Source organism: Notamacropus eugenii, chromosome 2 (assembly GCF_028372415.1).
Source record: "Notamacropus eugenii isolate mMacEug1 chromosome 2, mMacEug1.pri_v2, whole genome shotgun sequence".
NCBI classification, from domain to species: domain Eukaryota; kingdom Metazoa; phylum Chordata; class Mammalia; order Diprotodontia; family Macropodidae; genus Notamacropus; species Notamacropus eugenii.
In genome coordinates this window covers 406973104-406990790 of record NC_092873.1, presented here as the reverse complement: position 1 = coordinate 406990790, position 17687 = coordinate 406973104, and the positions used below count along the sequence as shown (strand labels likewise).

The 17687-nt window shown below is 41.2% G+C and overlaps 1 protein-coding gene across 3 annotated transcripts in view; it reads left to right on the top strand.

Annotated features, from left to right (window-relative positions):
- Positions 1-15453, top strand: part of SMYD3 (SET and MYND domain containing 3) — a 1053751-nt gene extending 1038298 nt beyond the window's left edge. For all 3 annotated transcript variants that reach the window (XM_072647643.1, XM_072647645.1, XM_072647644.1), the window contains one exon: positions 15081-15453. In XM_072647643.1, coding sequence (XP_072503744.1) covers positions 15081-15182 — 102 coding nt within the window. In that variant the 3' untranslated portion in view covers positions 15183-15453. The remainder of the gene's footprint in view (positions 1-15080) is intronic.
- The last annotated feature ends 2234 nt before the right edge of the window (positions 15454-17687 follow it).

The following is a 17687-nucleotide window of genomic DNA, read 5'->3' as shown; positions in this document are numbered from 1 at the left end:
CAACAAAGACCAGCTTTCTTCTCACTGTTGTTAGCTATTTTCTTTTCTCACTGATATCCATGGAGCTTCCTGAATTTCTTTACTAAGAAGGCATTTATAATTTCAAGCAGGCTAATATTCTTTGACCATTCTCCTGAGTTAGTTCCAGGACAAAAAAAAATAGTTAAGAAAGTTGATAGTTTATTAGTAGACCCAAAATAGAACCCAAATAGAAAGGAATCCCTGCAAGACTATGTTGACTTAGAAAACCACAATTTAACATTATCTATGTTTAATTGTTATCGTTTAATCATTTCAACTGTGTCTGGCTCTTCGTGACCCCATTTGGGGTTTTATTAGCAAAGATACTGGAGTGATTTACCAGTTCCTTCTCCAGTTCATTTTACAGATGAGGAAACTGAGGCAAACGGGGTTAAGTGACTTACCCAGGGTCACGTAGCTAGTAAGTGTTTGAAGCCAGACTTGAACTCAGAAAGATGACTCTTCTTGACTTTCAGCCTGGCACTCTATCCACTCCACCACCTAGATGCCTCTTCTATGTTATATTGTATTTATTTTATTAAATATTTCCCAATTACATTTTAATCTGGTACAAGGAGCACTAGAGGAAGTTGGACACTTCTGGTTTAAATATATTAGCTAGCATATGCCATGCCTAAAATATATGATGAACCTCAGAATGATACGCAGTATAGACTTCTTGGGATATGGTACCACAGAAAGCAAGGCTGGAATTACACAGGGCCATTGCCAAGTTTGATCCCATTTAGGGATGTTTGCATTGAGCTTGATACACCTTAGTAATTGTTTTTGAGTTGATAACATTTATATTTGCCCAAGAATTTAACTCTCTCCCCATTAATACAAAAGTCCAGCACACATCCCTCATAGAATCTCCTTCTACCTTGGATAAGAGATGTGCTCACTTAGGGAAAAGTCATAAAGGATCATAGATTTAGAACTCAAAGAAACCTTAGAAGTTTATTGATTCAAAGCCCTTCATTTTTCAGCAGAGGAAACTGAGGCTCATGGAAGCTGATTTTCCCAATGTCATACTAGTGAGTTAGAGATTGCAAAACTATCACTCTGCATAACACTGACTTTCTCATTCTGAGCATCAGTTAGGGATCCCATTCAGTCCCTAAACTGCCTTCTGTGTTCCATTAAACCAAAATGTGGGAGGTCTAAAAGAAGCCAATGGCCCAATATGGCATTCAATGAAGTGTTTTCCTATTGACGCCCTCCCAACAATGTTGCTGTATGGAAAGAAGATTGGATTGTCCTGTCTTCCCTGGAGAGTATTCCTGGTAAATCTATTAAAAATATCCTTGGATCAGCTCTCTGCTCATTTCTAATGCACATGTGATTTGATGACCCCTTGTGCAATGGGTCAGCTCTGCATTTGGTATTCTTCCATCATGGACCAGGTTTCTTTTGTAACGGACTTTCATTTTGTCCTCTATTGGACAATGAAGCCTTATTGTAGTTTGATCCACAATGTTAGAGGTGACAAAGAGCTATGGCAAGTTTCAGGAAGTTGGACCACTTTAGAAATGGGAGACAAAAAGAGTGCCAATCATGTCAAAGAGAGTTCCTTCCACAGCAGCTGATTGGGGAATGATTGACTGAGCCAATACTTCAACTGTGGTATTTACTTGTCCTGCGATACTTAATAAATAAAGGCCTGGTGTTCAGAGATGCTAGGTGGTACAGTGAGTAGAGCACTGACCCTGGAGTATCTGAATTCAAAGCCAGCCTCAGACAGTAATTAGCTGTGTAACCCTGGGCGAGTTACTGAACCTTGTTTGCCTCAGTTTCCTCATCGGTAAAATGAGCTAGAGAAGGAAATGGCAAATCACTCCAGTGTCTTTGCCAAGAAAACTCCAAATGAGGCCACAAAGCATTGGACATGACTGATTGAACACATATGTAGTATCTGGGGCAGTGACTGGCCTTTAATTTGGTGGCACAGAATAGATGCAGCTGGGAGTGTTTTACTTGGTACAGAGAGGACATTTGGAGTAAGAGAATGTGCAGGAATGGTTGGTCAGTGGAGGCTGAGCGATGTGGGTCAGAGGTCCTGGTATTTGTTCATCAGCTGTTTTCCTTTGTTGTGGTGTAATGAAGATGTTCGCGGCTATCTGTGTCACTCCAGATTCATGGTATCATGAATCCAGCATCCTCCTGTAGCTCACATGATGGTAACCTTGGGTCAGAGTCAGCCTAGCCTAGATTGTACTAGCTGACCTTATTTCCATTTCCTGTCCCTGAAAAAAGGTATCTGGGACACTGGGCTTCCCTAAACAGCAAGGTCCTTCTGCCACTTTAGAATGAACCACCTTGGCTGGAGCCCTGTAAAGAACTGCCTTGTATTGAATTTCATGCAGTAGCTTGTTCCATTAGAATGGGGTTCTAGTGTGTTTAGATTTATTAGCATGACATCTGCCAGGTTGATTTCTTTCTTGTGCCTTTTCATGTACCCTTCCTCGTTCTCATATTAAAGCAGAGAGCAAGAGTACCTCAAGTTTCATTGCCTCAGCATCATCTTAAGATCTGATTTTCCGGGTGTCCCCCATCCCATTTCCATTTCTCCTGCCTCAGGAGACTTTTCCATTCTTCCCCGTGTAACAGATTTGTTGCCTTCTCCTCCAGAGAATTGAACATCAGCAGAATAGGGCCTGGAGGAGATGCACAGGTGGCTGTCTATGCCCATTCCATTTCCTCATCTCCAGCACTTGACAGAGCACTCTGTCTCCAGAGCTCCGTTGCTCTGCAAGCCATCTGTCCCACCCTCTTGTCTCTGGATGCTGGTGCAGGGCTTGGCATTGATACCCTACAAACCATCCTGCTCACATACCGTCAAACAGCAGAAATGCTGCTGCACCTAATTGGGTTATTTAGCTATGAGGCAAGTGGAAACCACAGTCGCGTTTACTCACTCAGATCACGTTCGGTGTGAAGGACTAGTTCCTTAGAGGCCCAAGACCAGCTGCAGGAGAATCTTCAGGCAAATAAAAGGAGATGGGGATCTAGATTAGGGAACTAAGTTTGAATCGATACCAACCACTGAATCTTAGCATGGAGTGGCCGTTGATCATGTCAAACCCTATAGCAGAAGCAAAGGTTGTCCTTCACCTGGCCCTCACTCACCTTTCCAGTCTGATTTCCCACGTTGTGCCCAGCAGGTTAGTCAGCAAGCACTGATTAATCACTTACTGTGTGCCAGTCACTTTGCTAAGCACAGAGATATGAAAAGATAGGTTAAAACATAGTTCCTGCCTACAAGGAGCTCACATTCCTATACAAGATGTAGATCAGGGAGATGGGAGAACATTTCAGAGAGAAGGCACCAGCAATGAAGGGGACTACAAAAGGCTTCCTAGAGAAGGCAGAATTTGAGCCGAGTCATGAAGGAATCCAGGGGATGGAGGTGAAGAGGCAGATGTGTGAGACAGCCCTTGAGAAGACGTGGAGTCAGGAGGTGGAGTGTTTTGTGTGACAGACACAAACAGGCAGCCATTGCAAGACTATAAAGTATGCGAAGACCGGAATATAGTGTGTGAAGAGTTTTAAATTCCAAACAGTGAATTTTATTGATCATGCAGAAATTAGAGAGTCCCTGGAGTTTATAAAAGGGAGGGCAGAAAGGGGGTTGGGAGGAAGGAGATGAAATGGTCAAGTCTACAAGTTAGGAATTCTCCACTAGAACATTTCCACTTCAGTCTAACTGGTCTATTGATTATCTCTCTCCTCTCCTACATCTTTCCCACCCCCGTCCCCCAGGCAACTGGTGGCACAGTGGACAGAGTGCTGAGCCTGAAGTCAGGAAGACCTGAGTTCAAATCCAGCCTCATATGCTTTACTAGCAATGTGACCCTGGGCAAGTCACTTAACCTCTGCCTCAGTTTCCTCAAGTGTTAAATGAGGATAATACCTCCCATGATTTTTGTGAGGATGGAATGAAAAGAATAATTATAAAGCACTTAGCACAGTGCCTTGTAGTGTTTAATAAATGCTTATTTCCTCCCCCGCCTCCAACTCTGCTTACACACACACCAAGGATTTTTAACACAAGGAGTGTATTCATACTATTCTTCTACCCTAAAATTCTTAGCCTTTCTTCAATGCCCAGAATTGAAAGTCCCTCTTCCCTGAACAACCTAGGCCACCGTGATGTCTCCATCTCTTCTTGCTCTGAATTCCTGTTATTCATTGTCTGTACCATCCATTTGACACTACCTTATATGATGGTATTTAACTTTTCCTTCATTTTGCCTTGCCAGCTTCACTCTAAGCTCGTCAAGGGCAGGAACTGGGTCTTATATCTCTTTGTATCACCCATAGATCCCAGCACAGTGTTGATCAAACAGTCAACATTCATAAATATCAGTTAACAAGCACTAATTTAGCACCTACCATGTCCAACGTAGATGTGCTAGAGCCACAAAGACAAAAAGTAAACAGTCTTTGATCTTGTGCCTTCCCAATCACTACTGGAGTGAAATATGACTGTGTGCTGGCTCCCATGCTTTTTCAGCGTGATGTTTTCAGCCATGTTGACAAATGCTTTCAACAAGGATGAACATAGCATCAAGGTCAACTACAAGATGGTAAGTTCTTCAATTTGAAAAGGCTACAAGCCAAGACAAAAGTGAAGGGAGTGTTGGTCCATGATTTTCCATTTGCAGATGATTGTGCACTCAATGCAGCCTCTGAAGCTGAGATGCAACAAAGTATGGATCAATTCTCTGCTGCCTGGAAGGATGTGTTTAGGGAGGACCAGTACCTTTGGTGTGATAGCTGCCAAGCCCTTTTCAGTGCTCTTTCCACCTTTAGTGTCCACCTGTGACTCCATGTGAGACAGACATGAAGAAAATGACAGTGGCAAAAGGCATCTGCATGATGGGAAATGAAGAGTGGGGGATAAGAGGGAGCTTTCAGAAAATGGTTTCAATTTTTTTTTTTCAGTGAAATAGCTTAGATTCTCAGCTAAGGGAGGTAGGGTACAGACAGGGAGCCTTGGGATGTTTGAGGAGGGATGAAAATGTTTGGAAGAGTTGGTATGGAGAGTGAGATAGTAAATCAATTAGGGAGATATAAAAAAATTGCTTTGCTGCAGTGAGAGCCCAGTTGAAATTGTGTAATATGAAGTTGTCATGGACCCAGTCAGCATAGTTGTATGATTTTCTCCAGCTTCCTTCAACCCCACATGTGTAGGAGTGAGGACAGTGGATTGTGTAAGTGACCCAAGCCTGGGATTTGAGAGAAAAGGACAGTGTAAAGTTGAATTAACTAAGGGGGTCACTGTGGTGAAGGCAGAAGACAGTATCTAGTGGAGGGATTGAGGTCACAGTGAGTACAAAGAACAGGATTAGGGGTAATAAGGTAGAAGGAGAGGTAGAATGACCAAAGAGTGCATGAATATCTAAGTAGCATACTTGTGGGTGATGGCAAGATCAAAGCTGCTACCATCTCTGTGGGTAGCTGAGTTGAGGTAGAGGAGTAGGTCATAGGAAATGAATAAGTTGAGGAGCTAGAAGGTTAGGGTATTTGAGGAAGTATCGTAGCATGAGGGCAAGAGTTGGGAAAATATTTGGTTCAGGAAACTAAGTTTAAGTCAGTGCCAACCACTGAGTTTTTAGCATGGAGACTGTGAGCCAGGTACTGCATTTTTTGAGAAAGGAAGGAAAATACACTAGAGTCAGGTAGAGGATGAGTCCAGAACTGGTAATAGGGAGCATGGAGTAGTCTAACTTCCTTATCCTAACCAATAAGTGTGGTGGGGGGTGGGTATGAATGAAAGTGCAACCAATGTTGGAAAGGGATACTGTGTCAGCAGGAAGGAGTCAGATCTTCAGAAGAGAAAAGGAATGAGAAAGGAAAAGGTTTAAGATGAAAACACGTTTGTTAACTGTGGAGCCAGCATTCAAGAGTACAATGGAACTTTAGAGTAGGACATGAGATGGGAATATGGGAGTAAGCAGTAGGGAAAAAGGTTTGTATGATGCCAGGCAAGAGTTCAGAATCACTGAGATGAGGTGGGTGTGACAGAATGAGAATTCAATTTAATAAACATTTATTAATCACCTGCTATATGCCAGGCACTGTGCTAAGTATGAAGTATGTTCATCAATGAGAAATTAGTTCTGCACTTTATCATTGTCCCCAGGGGCCAGGCATTCTATATGGAGGTAGGGGAAGTCAACTCCTCCTGACATATCCCAGCAGAGATTCTCCAATCACTGAGTCTGTCTCAGGGGAGAGTTGTCCCAGGGCACCAGGCAGCTGGTAAGGATATGGAAAGTAGGAGGGAGGGAAGGAAAGTGAAGGGGTTGCCCTCAGTACAGAGTTATAGCAGACTGGAGAATGTGCTAGGAGGGCAGTAGAATGACTGCTATAGACAAGGACCCTTTTTGGGGGCATATAAGTCAAGTGGCATAAAAAGTGTGGCAGGACTAAGAGGGTGCTGAGAGGGTAATGGCATTGCTGGCCCATATTTGATACAAAGATTTTTTTTTTTAATTGATAGTTTCCCTTCTTATCCTAGTTGCATTGATTTTACTTGTGCAAAAGTTTCCAATATCATGCAATAAAAATATTCTGTTTTATCTTTTGTAATACTATCTGCCCCTTGTTTAAGAACTGGTCCCTTCACCAAAGGGAGGGTTGTGAATGGTTGATACCTTATTAAATTTTCTTCTCATGTTTTTATTGCATGATCTTTAATATTCAGATTGAATACCCATTTTGAAGTAATTGTATAACAGGTTACTTTAGACATGGTTATTGGAGCTATAGAATCTTATATGTTGCAAGGAACCTCAGAGATAACTCACAAAACAATCTATTATACTCAGTTCTGAGTTTTAGAGAGTTTCTTTTGTGCTAAATGGAGAGAGAGGGAGAGAGAGAGAGAAAGAGGGAGAGAGAGGGAGAGAGAGGGAGAGAGAGGGAGTGAGAGGGAGAGAGAGGGAGAGAGAGGGGGAGAGAGGGGGAGAGAGAGAGAGAAACCCGAATCAATCAATCAGGGGAGCTTCTTGGAGGCACTGGCATTTAAAGCAGGACCTAAATTTTGACAGGCAATTACTGAATGAGGGAGAGCATTCCAGGCAGGAGTTGATAATGAAGTCCCTCCTTTTTTATTGAGCCAAAAGATTAAATAAGTAGACTTGCATAATATATTATTTTTTCTGGTTGGGGAAGTGGCAAAATTAGAGACTGAGACCTGATTCTATTGGAACTTGTCAGTCTTTTACTTGCTTCCCTTTGGTTAAATCTACATATTTAGACTGTGCTCAGGGGAAGTAATTTATTGGGTTCTACAAGGCTCATGGTGTAGGACATATTAGATCCTTGATAAGGTTAATATATCTGTATTAATAATTAATGACAGCCTTATTGTTGCTAACTTTAAATCATAATTTGATTCAATTCATTCCATTTAAAAATGTGACCACAATTCTAAAATTCCTATATATATATGCAAAAGATATGCAAATATCCATACATATATGTAGATAGATGATGAGAATGTAATCAATTCTAAGGTCCCTCTCATTATTCCTAAGAGAATTACGTGTTTGTGGTAAGCAAGACAAGCCACACTGCCATTTCTTGGATGACATTTAAAGTCTGTAAATGGGCATAACTTCCTTCTCTGGGGATTCCAATGAATTCTCTGTGGAAGATTGCATATGTGTTTTTTAAATGTAGCAATTTAAAAAATAAAATATAATGGAAAGAGATAAGCTTTCCCCAACACAGACCTGTTCTGATTTTATATTTTCTCAATCTGTTTTATATGCTGCTTCAGGAAATTAAATCAGAATTGTCATCTTTGCCAAGTGTGCATGTGCAGAGTAAGGAGTGAGAAAAGATGGGGGGTTAGACACAGAATTGGGGAGAAGAAAGCTGCAGGAAACAATCATTCTGATTTGGCCTGGGATTTATTATCATTTTGTTTGAATGGTGGGAAAAAACATCCAACTTGGTCCTGGCTGCCTAGTAGAAGGGTTGTTGATAGGATGGGGTGAGACAAATTCATGCCTAGAACCTAATTAAGGAACAGTTAGAAGGCCAGTTTGACTGAACTGTAGAATGCATGAAAGGAAATAATATGAAATTAGACTGGGAAGTGGGTGGGAGCCAGATTGTGAAGGCATTTAAATGTCATCCTGAGATTTTATATGTAATTCTAAAGGCAATAGGGAGTCACTGAAAATCTCCAAGTGGCGGGAAGGTGTTGATCAATCTGTGTTTTAGGAATATCAATATGGCATTTGCATGAAAGATTTAAAAAAGCAAGAGAAGAGACTAATGACAGGGTGACTGATTAGGAAGCTGTTGTGATAATCCAGTTGAGAAAGTACAGGGGGACAGATGTAAAAGATGTTGTTGACATAAAACCAACAAACCTTGATAATTGATTAGAATTGAGAGAGAGAGAAGAGTGAATGGTGATTTTAGGGTTGCAAACTTGGATGACTGGAAGGACAGTGGTGGCCCCAACAAAAATGGTGAAGTTTGGAGGGGGGATGGGTTTGGAAGAAAATACAAGTACCACTTTGGATATATTTAGTTTGAGGTCTCAATGGGACATCTAGGTTGAGATGCCCAGAAGGCTGCTATTAATGTGGAATTGGAATTGGAATAGGGCTGGAGATGTAGATTTGGGAGTCATGCATCCTCTATGTACAAAGTTATTGGTGTGTTGTCTTTCCTATTTGAATGTGAGCTCCTTGAGGGCAGCCCTCCTAATGAGGGCTCCTTGACTGTACCGTTTGTTTTTCTCTCTATATCCCCAGCATTTAGCATGGCACCTGGCACATTGTAAATGCTTACTAAATACTTATTGACTAAGACGACCAAAGGAGAAAGCAATAGAGAAGGATGAGAGGAGGTCTCAGAAGAGAGTTTTACAGGATGCCCAGGCTTAGTGGATGGAGGGTAACGATCCTGCAAAAGGAAATGAAAATGAAATAGTCAGATAGGCAGGGGGAGAACCAAGAAGTAGCAGTGTTGTGGAAGCAAAGGGAGAAGTGAGTGCCTGGAGGAGGGGGGAAGGAGGGTGGAAGGGATTGAAAGTATCAAGATATAGAGAAGTCAAGAAGAAGGAAGGCTGGGGAAAAATCACTGGGTTTAGCAGTTAAGAGATCTCTAGTAAGCTTGGAGAAAATAATTTTAGTTGAGTGATGGAGTTGAAAGCCATATTGCTAGAGACTTAAAAGTGGGAGGTGAGGAAATAGAGGCAACAGTATTGAATTTCTGGGAGTTTGGTTGTGAAATGATGAGTCCAAAGAAAGGCAGGTTAAAGCAAAGAATTTTTCTTAAAGATTGAGGAAATCTGAGTGCACTAGGAGGGAATAGAGAAGGATCCCATAGACAAGGGGAGACTTTTTTCAGCCAAGTGGGAAGTGAAGTCTACTGAGAAGAGGGAGAAGATATTATAGATGGGCTGAAGAGAGAAGATATAGGATCTGGTATGAGTTTGACATATTCATTAGAGACTCCTTGTGCATAGGGGTGGGGAACCTGTGATCTTGAAGTCACATGGGGCCCTCTAGGTCCTTGGGTGTGGCCCTTCAACTGAATCCAAACTTCTAAGAACAAAGGAGGTGTGGCCCTTTGATTGAATCCAAACTTCACGGAACGGATTTGTTCACTGAAGTTTGGATTCAGTCAAAGCGCCACACCCAAGGAATTAGAGGACCACATTGAATATCTGCATTATGGACTCAAAAAACCTGAAACAAAAAGATGTGGTTTGGTGTATCATGTCATTTGTCAAAGCCTGCCTATTCCTTTTTCATACCTTCATCAATGTATGTGTAGATTACTTATATTTTTTTTTAAATGTTTTTAAGAGATAGGGAAATCAGCCTATGGATGAGTAGGTATTGATATTTTTGTCGCTCTTTGATAATAATGTCTCATTTTTTTCCCCTGAAGACATTTGTAACATTAGCTAGCATTTGATATGGTGCTTTAAGATTTGTAGAGCAGTTTACATCCTCTTTCACATACCTTGAGAACTGATCCTTGAATGCCCTCAAAGTTGGGTCTCTTGTAGCATGGGCTTCCTCTGTGTTTTAAATGCCTTCAAGATGATCCCTTGCCAATCTTTCTGTTAACTGATTTTTTTCTACACTTGTTGCTGATTTATGAGATGACACTAGTCGTAATCATCCACCATTTTCATCTGCAAAATTTTAGAAATGAGCTTGTATTCTAAACTGGTGTTTTCCTTGGATACCTTATCTCTCTGCTTGGCAAGATCAAACATTTCCTGCCAGAGGCAGTTTTCTACCTTCTCTGGGCTCTTTGTGATTGATCACATCTGTTAAATTTCTTTAGCTATTGATGATAGTCGTATTTGTTCTTTATTTTATTTCCTAATTTGGTGTAGAGTTTACTCTTTCGTATGACAAGTCAATGATACATGACTGTACATAAATCACTTCCACATCAACAATGAGCCATTTCCTGATAAATCAATTCAATTGTTTCTGGCATTATTTGGTTGGTGTTTACCATAGTGTTTACCAATATAATCAGAAATGAGGCTTCTGTATAGCCTATAAGCATTTGACCTTTCTTATTTCTTGCTTTTGAACTATATTTTTCCTTCCCTTATAAACTAATTACCAAGATTGATTTTTAGTTGTGAAAATCATCAATTTCTTTATCAAATCTTTCTACCTCTGAAATCCTCTGCAACAGGTGTTGGTGCAAAAACCACCATTATCTTCATTGTGATCTTTTTGCTAATAACAATGAACACAGAAAAATATGAGGATCGATCATTTCAAGTGTCCTTTGAAATGATATTTCTGGTTGACTTGGAATGTGCAACAAAACCTTATTTGCATCTCCCAAGTAAACCTGTATGCCATCTTTCCATTTAGCTCCTGTTTCCTTTTGTCTCTTGGCTTCATTAACAGTGAGAGCAATGTTGATTGATATGATTTAGTTTTACCAGTAGGGTGTCCTTATCTTGATCATTGTAAAAGGAACTCTCATGTAGAGCAGTACTAGTGGTTAAATTAATGTTCATAGCTAGTCTAAAAACTGTGATTCTCAGCATCCACTGACCCTCTTTTCCACTGTTCTGACACTGTCACTGTAGAAAGTCAAGGGCCATATACAGGACTGATGGCTTTTTGTATTTTTCTATGTTTTAATGAGTTGACAAGGCCAAATAATTGAACCAGGAATATTTGGTTACAATTATATAAAGAGAATCATACTGGGAGAGTCCAAAGATAAGTTTTAGTTCTGGTGCTGCCCCTTAATATCCTCTGTCATTCAAAGCCCTGCATAACCTGACCACTGTCTCTGCCTTTCTGGTCTTCTTACACCTTACTCCACACCCCTACACACAGACACCAAATATACTCTTCCATTCAGTGACACTGACCTTTCTATCCCTCACACAAGACACTCCCTCCCCAGACTTCTGGCACCTTTCAAGTTCCAACTGACATGCTGCCTTTTTCGACAGGAAGCACTTTCAGAGCTCCCTGAATTCTAATGGCTTCCCTCTGTTGATTACCTCCAATTTACCCTCTGTACACCTAATTTTTACGTAGTAGCTTTTTGCATATTGTCTCCCCCCATGAGATTGTGAACCCCTTGAGAGCAGAGGTTGTCTTTTGTCTTTCTTAGTATCTTCAGCATTTAGCACAGTCCCTGCCACAAAGTAGATGCTATCTAAATACCCTTTGCCACTTCACCTCTTTCAGACTCAGTTTACTCGTATATAAAAAAAGAGTGAGACTCAGTGATTTCTAAGGTCTTTGAGAGTTGGTGTGACAGAGCAGTCTCAAGTTCAAATTCTGACTCTATTAACTACCTGTGTGAATCTGGACAAATCACTCAACTTCCTCCTCTCTAAAATGATGGGGATGGACTAGGTAGCATCTAGGGTTCTGTCTAATTCTATTCCTATCTTCTGGATGCTTTGTCTTGTGGTGGTGGCGTTGTTTAGTCATTTCAATCCTGTTTGACTCTTTGTGACCCCTTTTGGGGTTTTTCTTGGCAGGGATGATGGAGTGGTTTGCCATTTCTTTTTCCATCTCATTTTACAATTGAGGAAACTGAGGCAAACAGGGTTAAATGACTTGCCCAGGGTCACACAGCTAGTAAGCGTCTGAGCTTGAACTCAGCTCTTCTAAACTTCAGGCCTGGGGCTCTATCCAAAAAGCCACCCAGCTGCCCTTTACTCTGTGTATCTCATATAATATACGTGCCATCTCCCCCGTTTGAGTGTAAGTTCCTTGAAGGCAAAGACAGTTTTAGCTTTTTTTGCTGGCTAAGCAGCCTACCTCACATAGTACTTAATAAATATTGGTAGATTAATGGCCTGAGTCTTCCAACCTCTGAAAATAATCATTCAGCAAACATTAAGTGTTGACTGTGTACGGCTAGGATAAATGAAGCAAAATATCAGTGCTCCAAGAGACTGACATCTCGGAGTAGACAGGCCAAATGAATTAGCAAGACTTTAATGTAATAAAAAATATTTCTATAAAGTCATTTGAAATATCATAAGGATAACCAGGTGAGATCAAAGATTTAGAAATGGAGAAAACCTCTGACATTATATAGTCCATGGAACTCAATTTACCTTCAAGGAAACAGAGACCCAAAGAGTTTAAATGATTTGCCTCCAATCCTTATCTGCTCCTGTAATCAATAAACAACTTTTTAAGGGCCTACCAAACATCAGGCATTGTTCTAAGTGCTAGGGATACACAAAGAGGTCAAGGAGTCTGATGGTGGAGACAACCTACAAACAAATATAGACAAGTAAACTGGGTACAGGATAAATGGGAAATAATTAAAAGAGGGAAAGCACTAGAATTAAGAGGGGTTAGGGAAGGCTCAGTAGCAGGTGGGATTTTAGGTGTGACTTAAAGGAAGCCAAGGAGGTCTGAAGGTGGAGGAAAGGAAAGACATGGGATCAGCAGGAGCAGACAGGTGGAGAGTCTTGTTCCTGGAACAGCCAGGAGGTCAGTGTCACTGGATGAAGGTGTACCTGTCAAGGAAGTGTAAGGAGACTGGAAAAGTAGATGGGGACTAGGTTATGAGGGGCTTTGGATGCCAAACGGAGGATTTTTGTGTTTGATCTTGGGGGTAATAGGGAGCCAGTGGAGTTTATTGATAGGATGTGAGTAGGATGTGAAAGTGTGTGTGAGTGGTGCTGTGATTGGAGCTTTAAGAAAATCACTTTAGGTGCTACATACTGCTATCACCTGGGAAGCCCAAATCAATTCAACTTTTAAGAATTTCAGACAAATTGGAGCAGAATAACAGCAGTTAGAAAATCTGCCCCCACCACACACACACATACAAAGAAAGAGGCTGTACTCCCAGCCCAGGGTGTCTCAATAAAACCCATAGAAATGAAAATCTTTTGCAAATTAGACTAGTCTTTCTTCTCCAATAATTTCTTGTTAATCCAGTTCACCAATCATCCCCTAGGCCAATGTTAAACTGCTGCTGCCTGTTTCCATCTTTTCTGCTAGACCTGATCCGATTACTAGCACTTCCCTTCTGAGTAGAAGGGAAAAGAACATCTAAGCCCCTTTTCAACCAAGGGAATTTCTTTCCTATGAAGTGACTTGAAAGCTTCTCTGTGTAATCTGTGGATTTCTGCTTCAGACCATAAGACATCCCAACTGTGAATCAGGAGCTTGGAGCTAATGCAATGAGATGAGGGCCCCTCAATGCCACAATCAAATCAAAGATTCATTTTTAATTAGCAGACCACAGAGAAAACTAATAAAGCTATGCTGGCTGGTCTGGGGTCAGCATTCCTTCTCTCTTCCCCAGAGAAGGCCAGGCATCACAGGATGTCCAGCCCAGCACTGAAACACAGGCCCCCAAAGCCCAGGCCAGGAACAGCAAATGTAAGTCTGTCTGGACTGTCTGTCTTCTGCTCCCATTTGCAGTTTATCCTGGCGTCTTGACCCACCAGCTGCCTACTGGGTTTCCCCTTCCGGAGAGCGCTTGTTGAAAATCACCATCTTCCCATATTGTGGCTGGGTGATTACAGCAGTTTTTCATAATTAGGTCAGTTCTTTGGGTCCAGAGGCAGTAAGCAATGGTGACCACATAAATGAGCTTTCCCTGGGATGGACCAGCCACCTCAATGCCTAGGTATTCCAGCCCCTCCCTACAGTTCAGGTAAAATGATTTTTCAAAGTTAGGAAGCAGCAGAAACAACTGCCAGACCAAATCGAGGGCCTGAGCAAGTGCTGTATGGGAAAATGAGAAAGGGGGATGACCCCATGGTTGGGGACTGAAAACACAAATCTCAGATCCTCTTGAAAAGACTTTTTTTTAAAGACTTAAAAGAAAGCTTTAGCATTTCACTTTTGACCAAACTGATGTGCTTTCCATTCCACACAAGAGACCCAATTCCTGTCAACCCTGCATTTCCTTAAGAAGAATCAGTCATCAACTCCGTCAAGAAACTCTTCCTGATTCCTCCTTCCTCTGTTAGTGCCCTCCCTTCCAAACTACCTTGTCTTTAATTACTTTGTATAGATTTGTCTTTATTCACATTACATGTATTTACTGTATGCGGTATGTATGTATTTTTATATGTACTTGTCTCTTCCTCTTCAAAGGTGAGCTCTTTAGGAGAACAGATTGTTTCATCCTTAGTACTTCTGTCCCCTGGGTCTGGCACCTAGTAGGTGTTTTAACAAATGCTTGTTGCTTGATTTAATCAATCAATAAACATTAATTAAACTCTTCTGTTGATGGTTGATTGATTCCCCCATTGTTACTCAGGCCAGAGTGTATTCTCCACCTGCAGTCTAATCTACCCTGAGAGCTGTTTTTCTATCCCAAATGACTTCACCTCTCTCATGCTCACCATCATTATTATTGTGGTTTCACTGAGCAAGACCCTTCTCGGCTTCAGTTTCTATTTTAAAATGATGAGGTCGGACTACCTGCTAAGGTTATATTTCCAGCTTTAAAACCCTTTGAATTTTTTAATCCTCAAAGCACACGATAAAAAGAGGAAGGAGGTAAAAGTACTAAGCAATCTGTCTTTTCCTTTCATTCAGGCATTTGAGCTTATGAAAGTGACACACGGCAGAGACCACAGCCTGGTAGAAGATCTGATGCTGCTTTTGGGAGAGTGTGAAGCCAATCTCCAAGTGGCATGAGTGGACCTGACCCTGGGTCAGAAGACTACCATTCCGAAGGAAAGAAAGTTGACCTTTTCAGGTCTTGATTGTGTGGATTAGGTCATAAACATTGGAGTCTATCAATGAGCTTTCTATTTGCTGTGTGAACCTCACCTCTCAAAAATGCTGTGCTGTGTTTATCTAGGTGCCTAGTGTTGTCCATGTGGTTTGTGAATAACAGGAACTACTGAGTTAGAAGGAAACTAAATTATAATAAACAGAAGGTTTGGTAGGCAATGCCATCTGGCAATTGGTGATGGATGTTTTTTTTTTTTCTTCCTTATTAGCAGTCTTGGCGTGTAAGGTCTCAGTGTGTAAGATACAGATTCAATTTTTTTATGATTGATTCATCTGCATTGACTAAGTGCCTACTATGCGTGTAAGGTATGGTGCTAGGCATTGAGGATAGAGAGACAAAAATGAAACAATATTTTTTCATTCTGCTTGTGAATTCTCTCCTCCCCCAACTAGCAGATTTTCACAGTTATTATCTAGGGGAAAAAATCAGTTGTTTTTCATTCATTTCTATGCAAAAACCTAGAAGCCTGTCTGTGAAAAGATAGATTTTTCATGGAAAAAATCTCATGTAGTCATGTTCCTCTTTACACCTACAACTCAAATTTAGGAAAATGAAGATCTTAATCTAATTCTTAGAAAGAAATCATTCTGAACTACCCTTGCTATCTGGTATTAGAACAGGCCAGGTATGTCTAATGCAAAAACCCAAATGAATCTTTGTCCTCCATGAATCTTCTTTACCACTCCAAACACTGTGTAAATCTTTCTTACTGTTGCCACATGGGTTTTTTGTTTGTTTTCTTTTTGAAATAAGGAAGGTTGGAAAGGAGTAGTGAAAAGAGCCCTGGAGCTTAGGACACACCCTCACTGCAGGTATACTCCAAGGCTCTCTATTCTGGGCCTTCTTTTCTCTTTATGCTCTCTCATAGGGACTTCATCAGCTGGCATGGATTCAGTTATCATCTCTAGGTAGGTGACACCCAGATCTTTATCTGATTCTAGTCACTTTTCCCCCTCATTACCATCAACTGCATTCCAACTAAGATGCTCCTTAGGTATCTCAAATTCATATGCAGAACAAAACACAACTGTTCCCAACTTCCCTGTTTCTGTCAAGAAAAAAGTATATACATATGTCCATCTCCCTTTCTTATCCTCTCAATAAGTATTTCTACATATAGAGAGATATCTTCTCTCCAAGGGAAACAATGATTTCCTGAGCCTTGTTGAGAGCAGAAGGGCCATACCTGGGCACTTGCTACTTCATCTCCTGTCTCTCCAAGAGGATATCACACTAAGCTCTGCCCCTCAGATATTGCTAGTCTAGGGATACAATGGATTCAGAAGAAAAGCTGCTTCTCTGGTCATTCACAAGGAGAGAGGGTATCCTCAGGCTTATAGCTACCAGCTTGGCCCCTTTCCACTAAAGACCATCATGGAAAAGATTATCACAAATAATGAATACTAAGCAAACCCATTTATCCAACCAAACAGCAATTAGAGAAGTTATACAAATTAGGATAAGATAAAAAAAAATATACCAAAGGGAATGAGTTCTGGAACATCCAGTCAAATAAGCAACAAGACAATGAACTAGACAGTTTTGCTGATCCTCCTGACCTCTAACTTCTTTCCAAGGCAGAGATTGGATTATTTCCAAGCCAAAGATAAAGTGACTTCAGCTATCTCCATAGTCTAGGATGCGCAGAATCAAAAGAAGAAGAAAAAAAGGTAAAACAATCAAAGAAAAATCTATAAACTGATGCCTATTGATTCTAAGCTCACTCAGCATCCCTCTCTACCCCCATGCTACCAGCAGTGAGACTGCAGTAGCAAACCCAAGAATCTGACATGGGTTCACAATGAAAACCACTCCTACATTTCAGTCCTCCCCTCCCTCTTTTCAGTGCTGTGGAGACTCCAGTTTCAGGCTGTAGAGATTTGCCCAGGTTACAAGAGAAAGCCAGGCAGTCACAGCTCCTCAGAAGCATAAGTCCACCCAGGGCCACAGCCTTGTAGCACCAGTGCTGCAAAGCTCTAAACTGCCAGTGTAGAGCCAGGGAACTGAGGAAGATGAGGAGTGGGACAGGTTGGGACAGGCCACACTATGTATTGGGGGACGAGGGGACATTGAGTCACACTTCACTAAGTCTGAGAGAAGGATCATACAGCTAGGGCCAGTTTTAATGATGCAAAAATCACATCAGGCAGAGACCTGGGCTGATGAACCATGAACTGCCCAGCATGGGAGGAGGCTGAGATGCTTTGAGATCTGGCCTCCAAGGAAATCACATTTTGAAGTGAGGAAGTCAGAAAGTATATAGTGGAGAAAATAAGGGAAGGAAAAAACTGAAATTACCAAAGTTTTCAGGAAGAAGAAAACTCAGAAACCTTGAACAGATAAATCAACAGGAAAAATAGTAACAACAGAAGGAAATATGGCCTGCAGATCTAGTAAACTAGTTT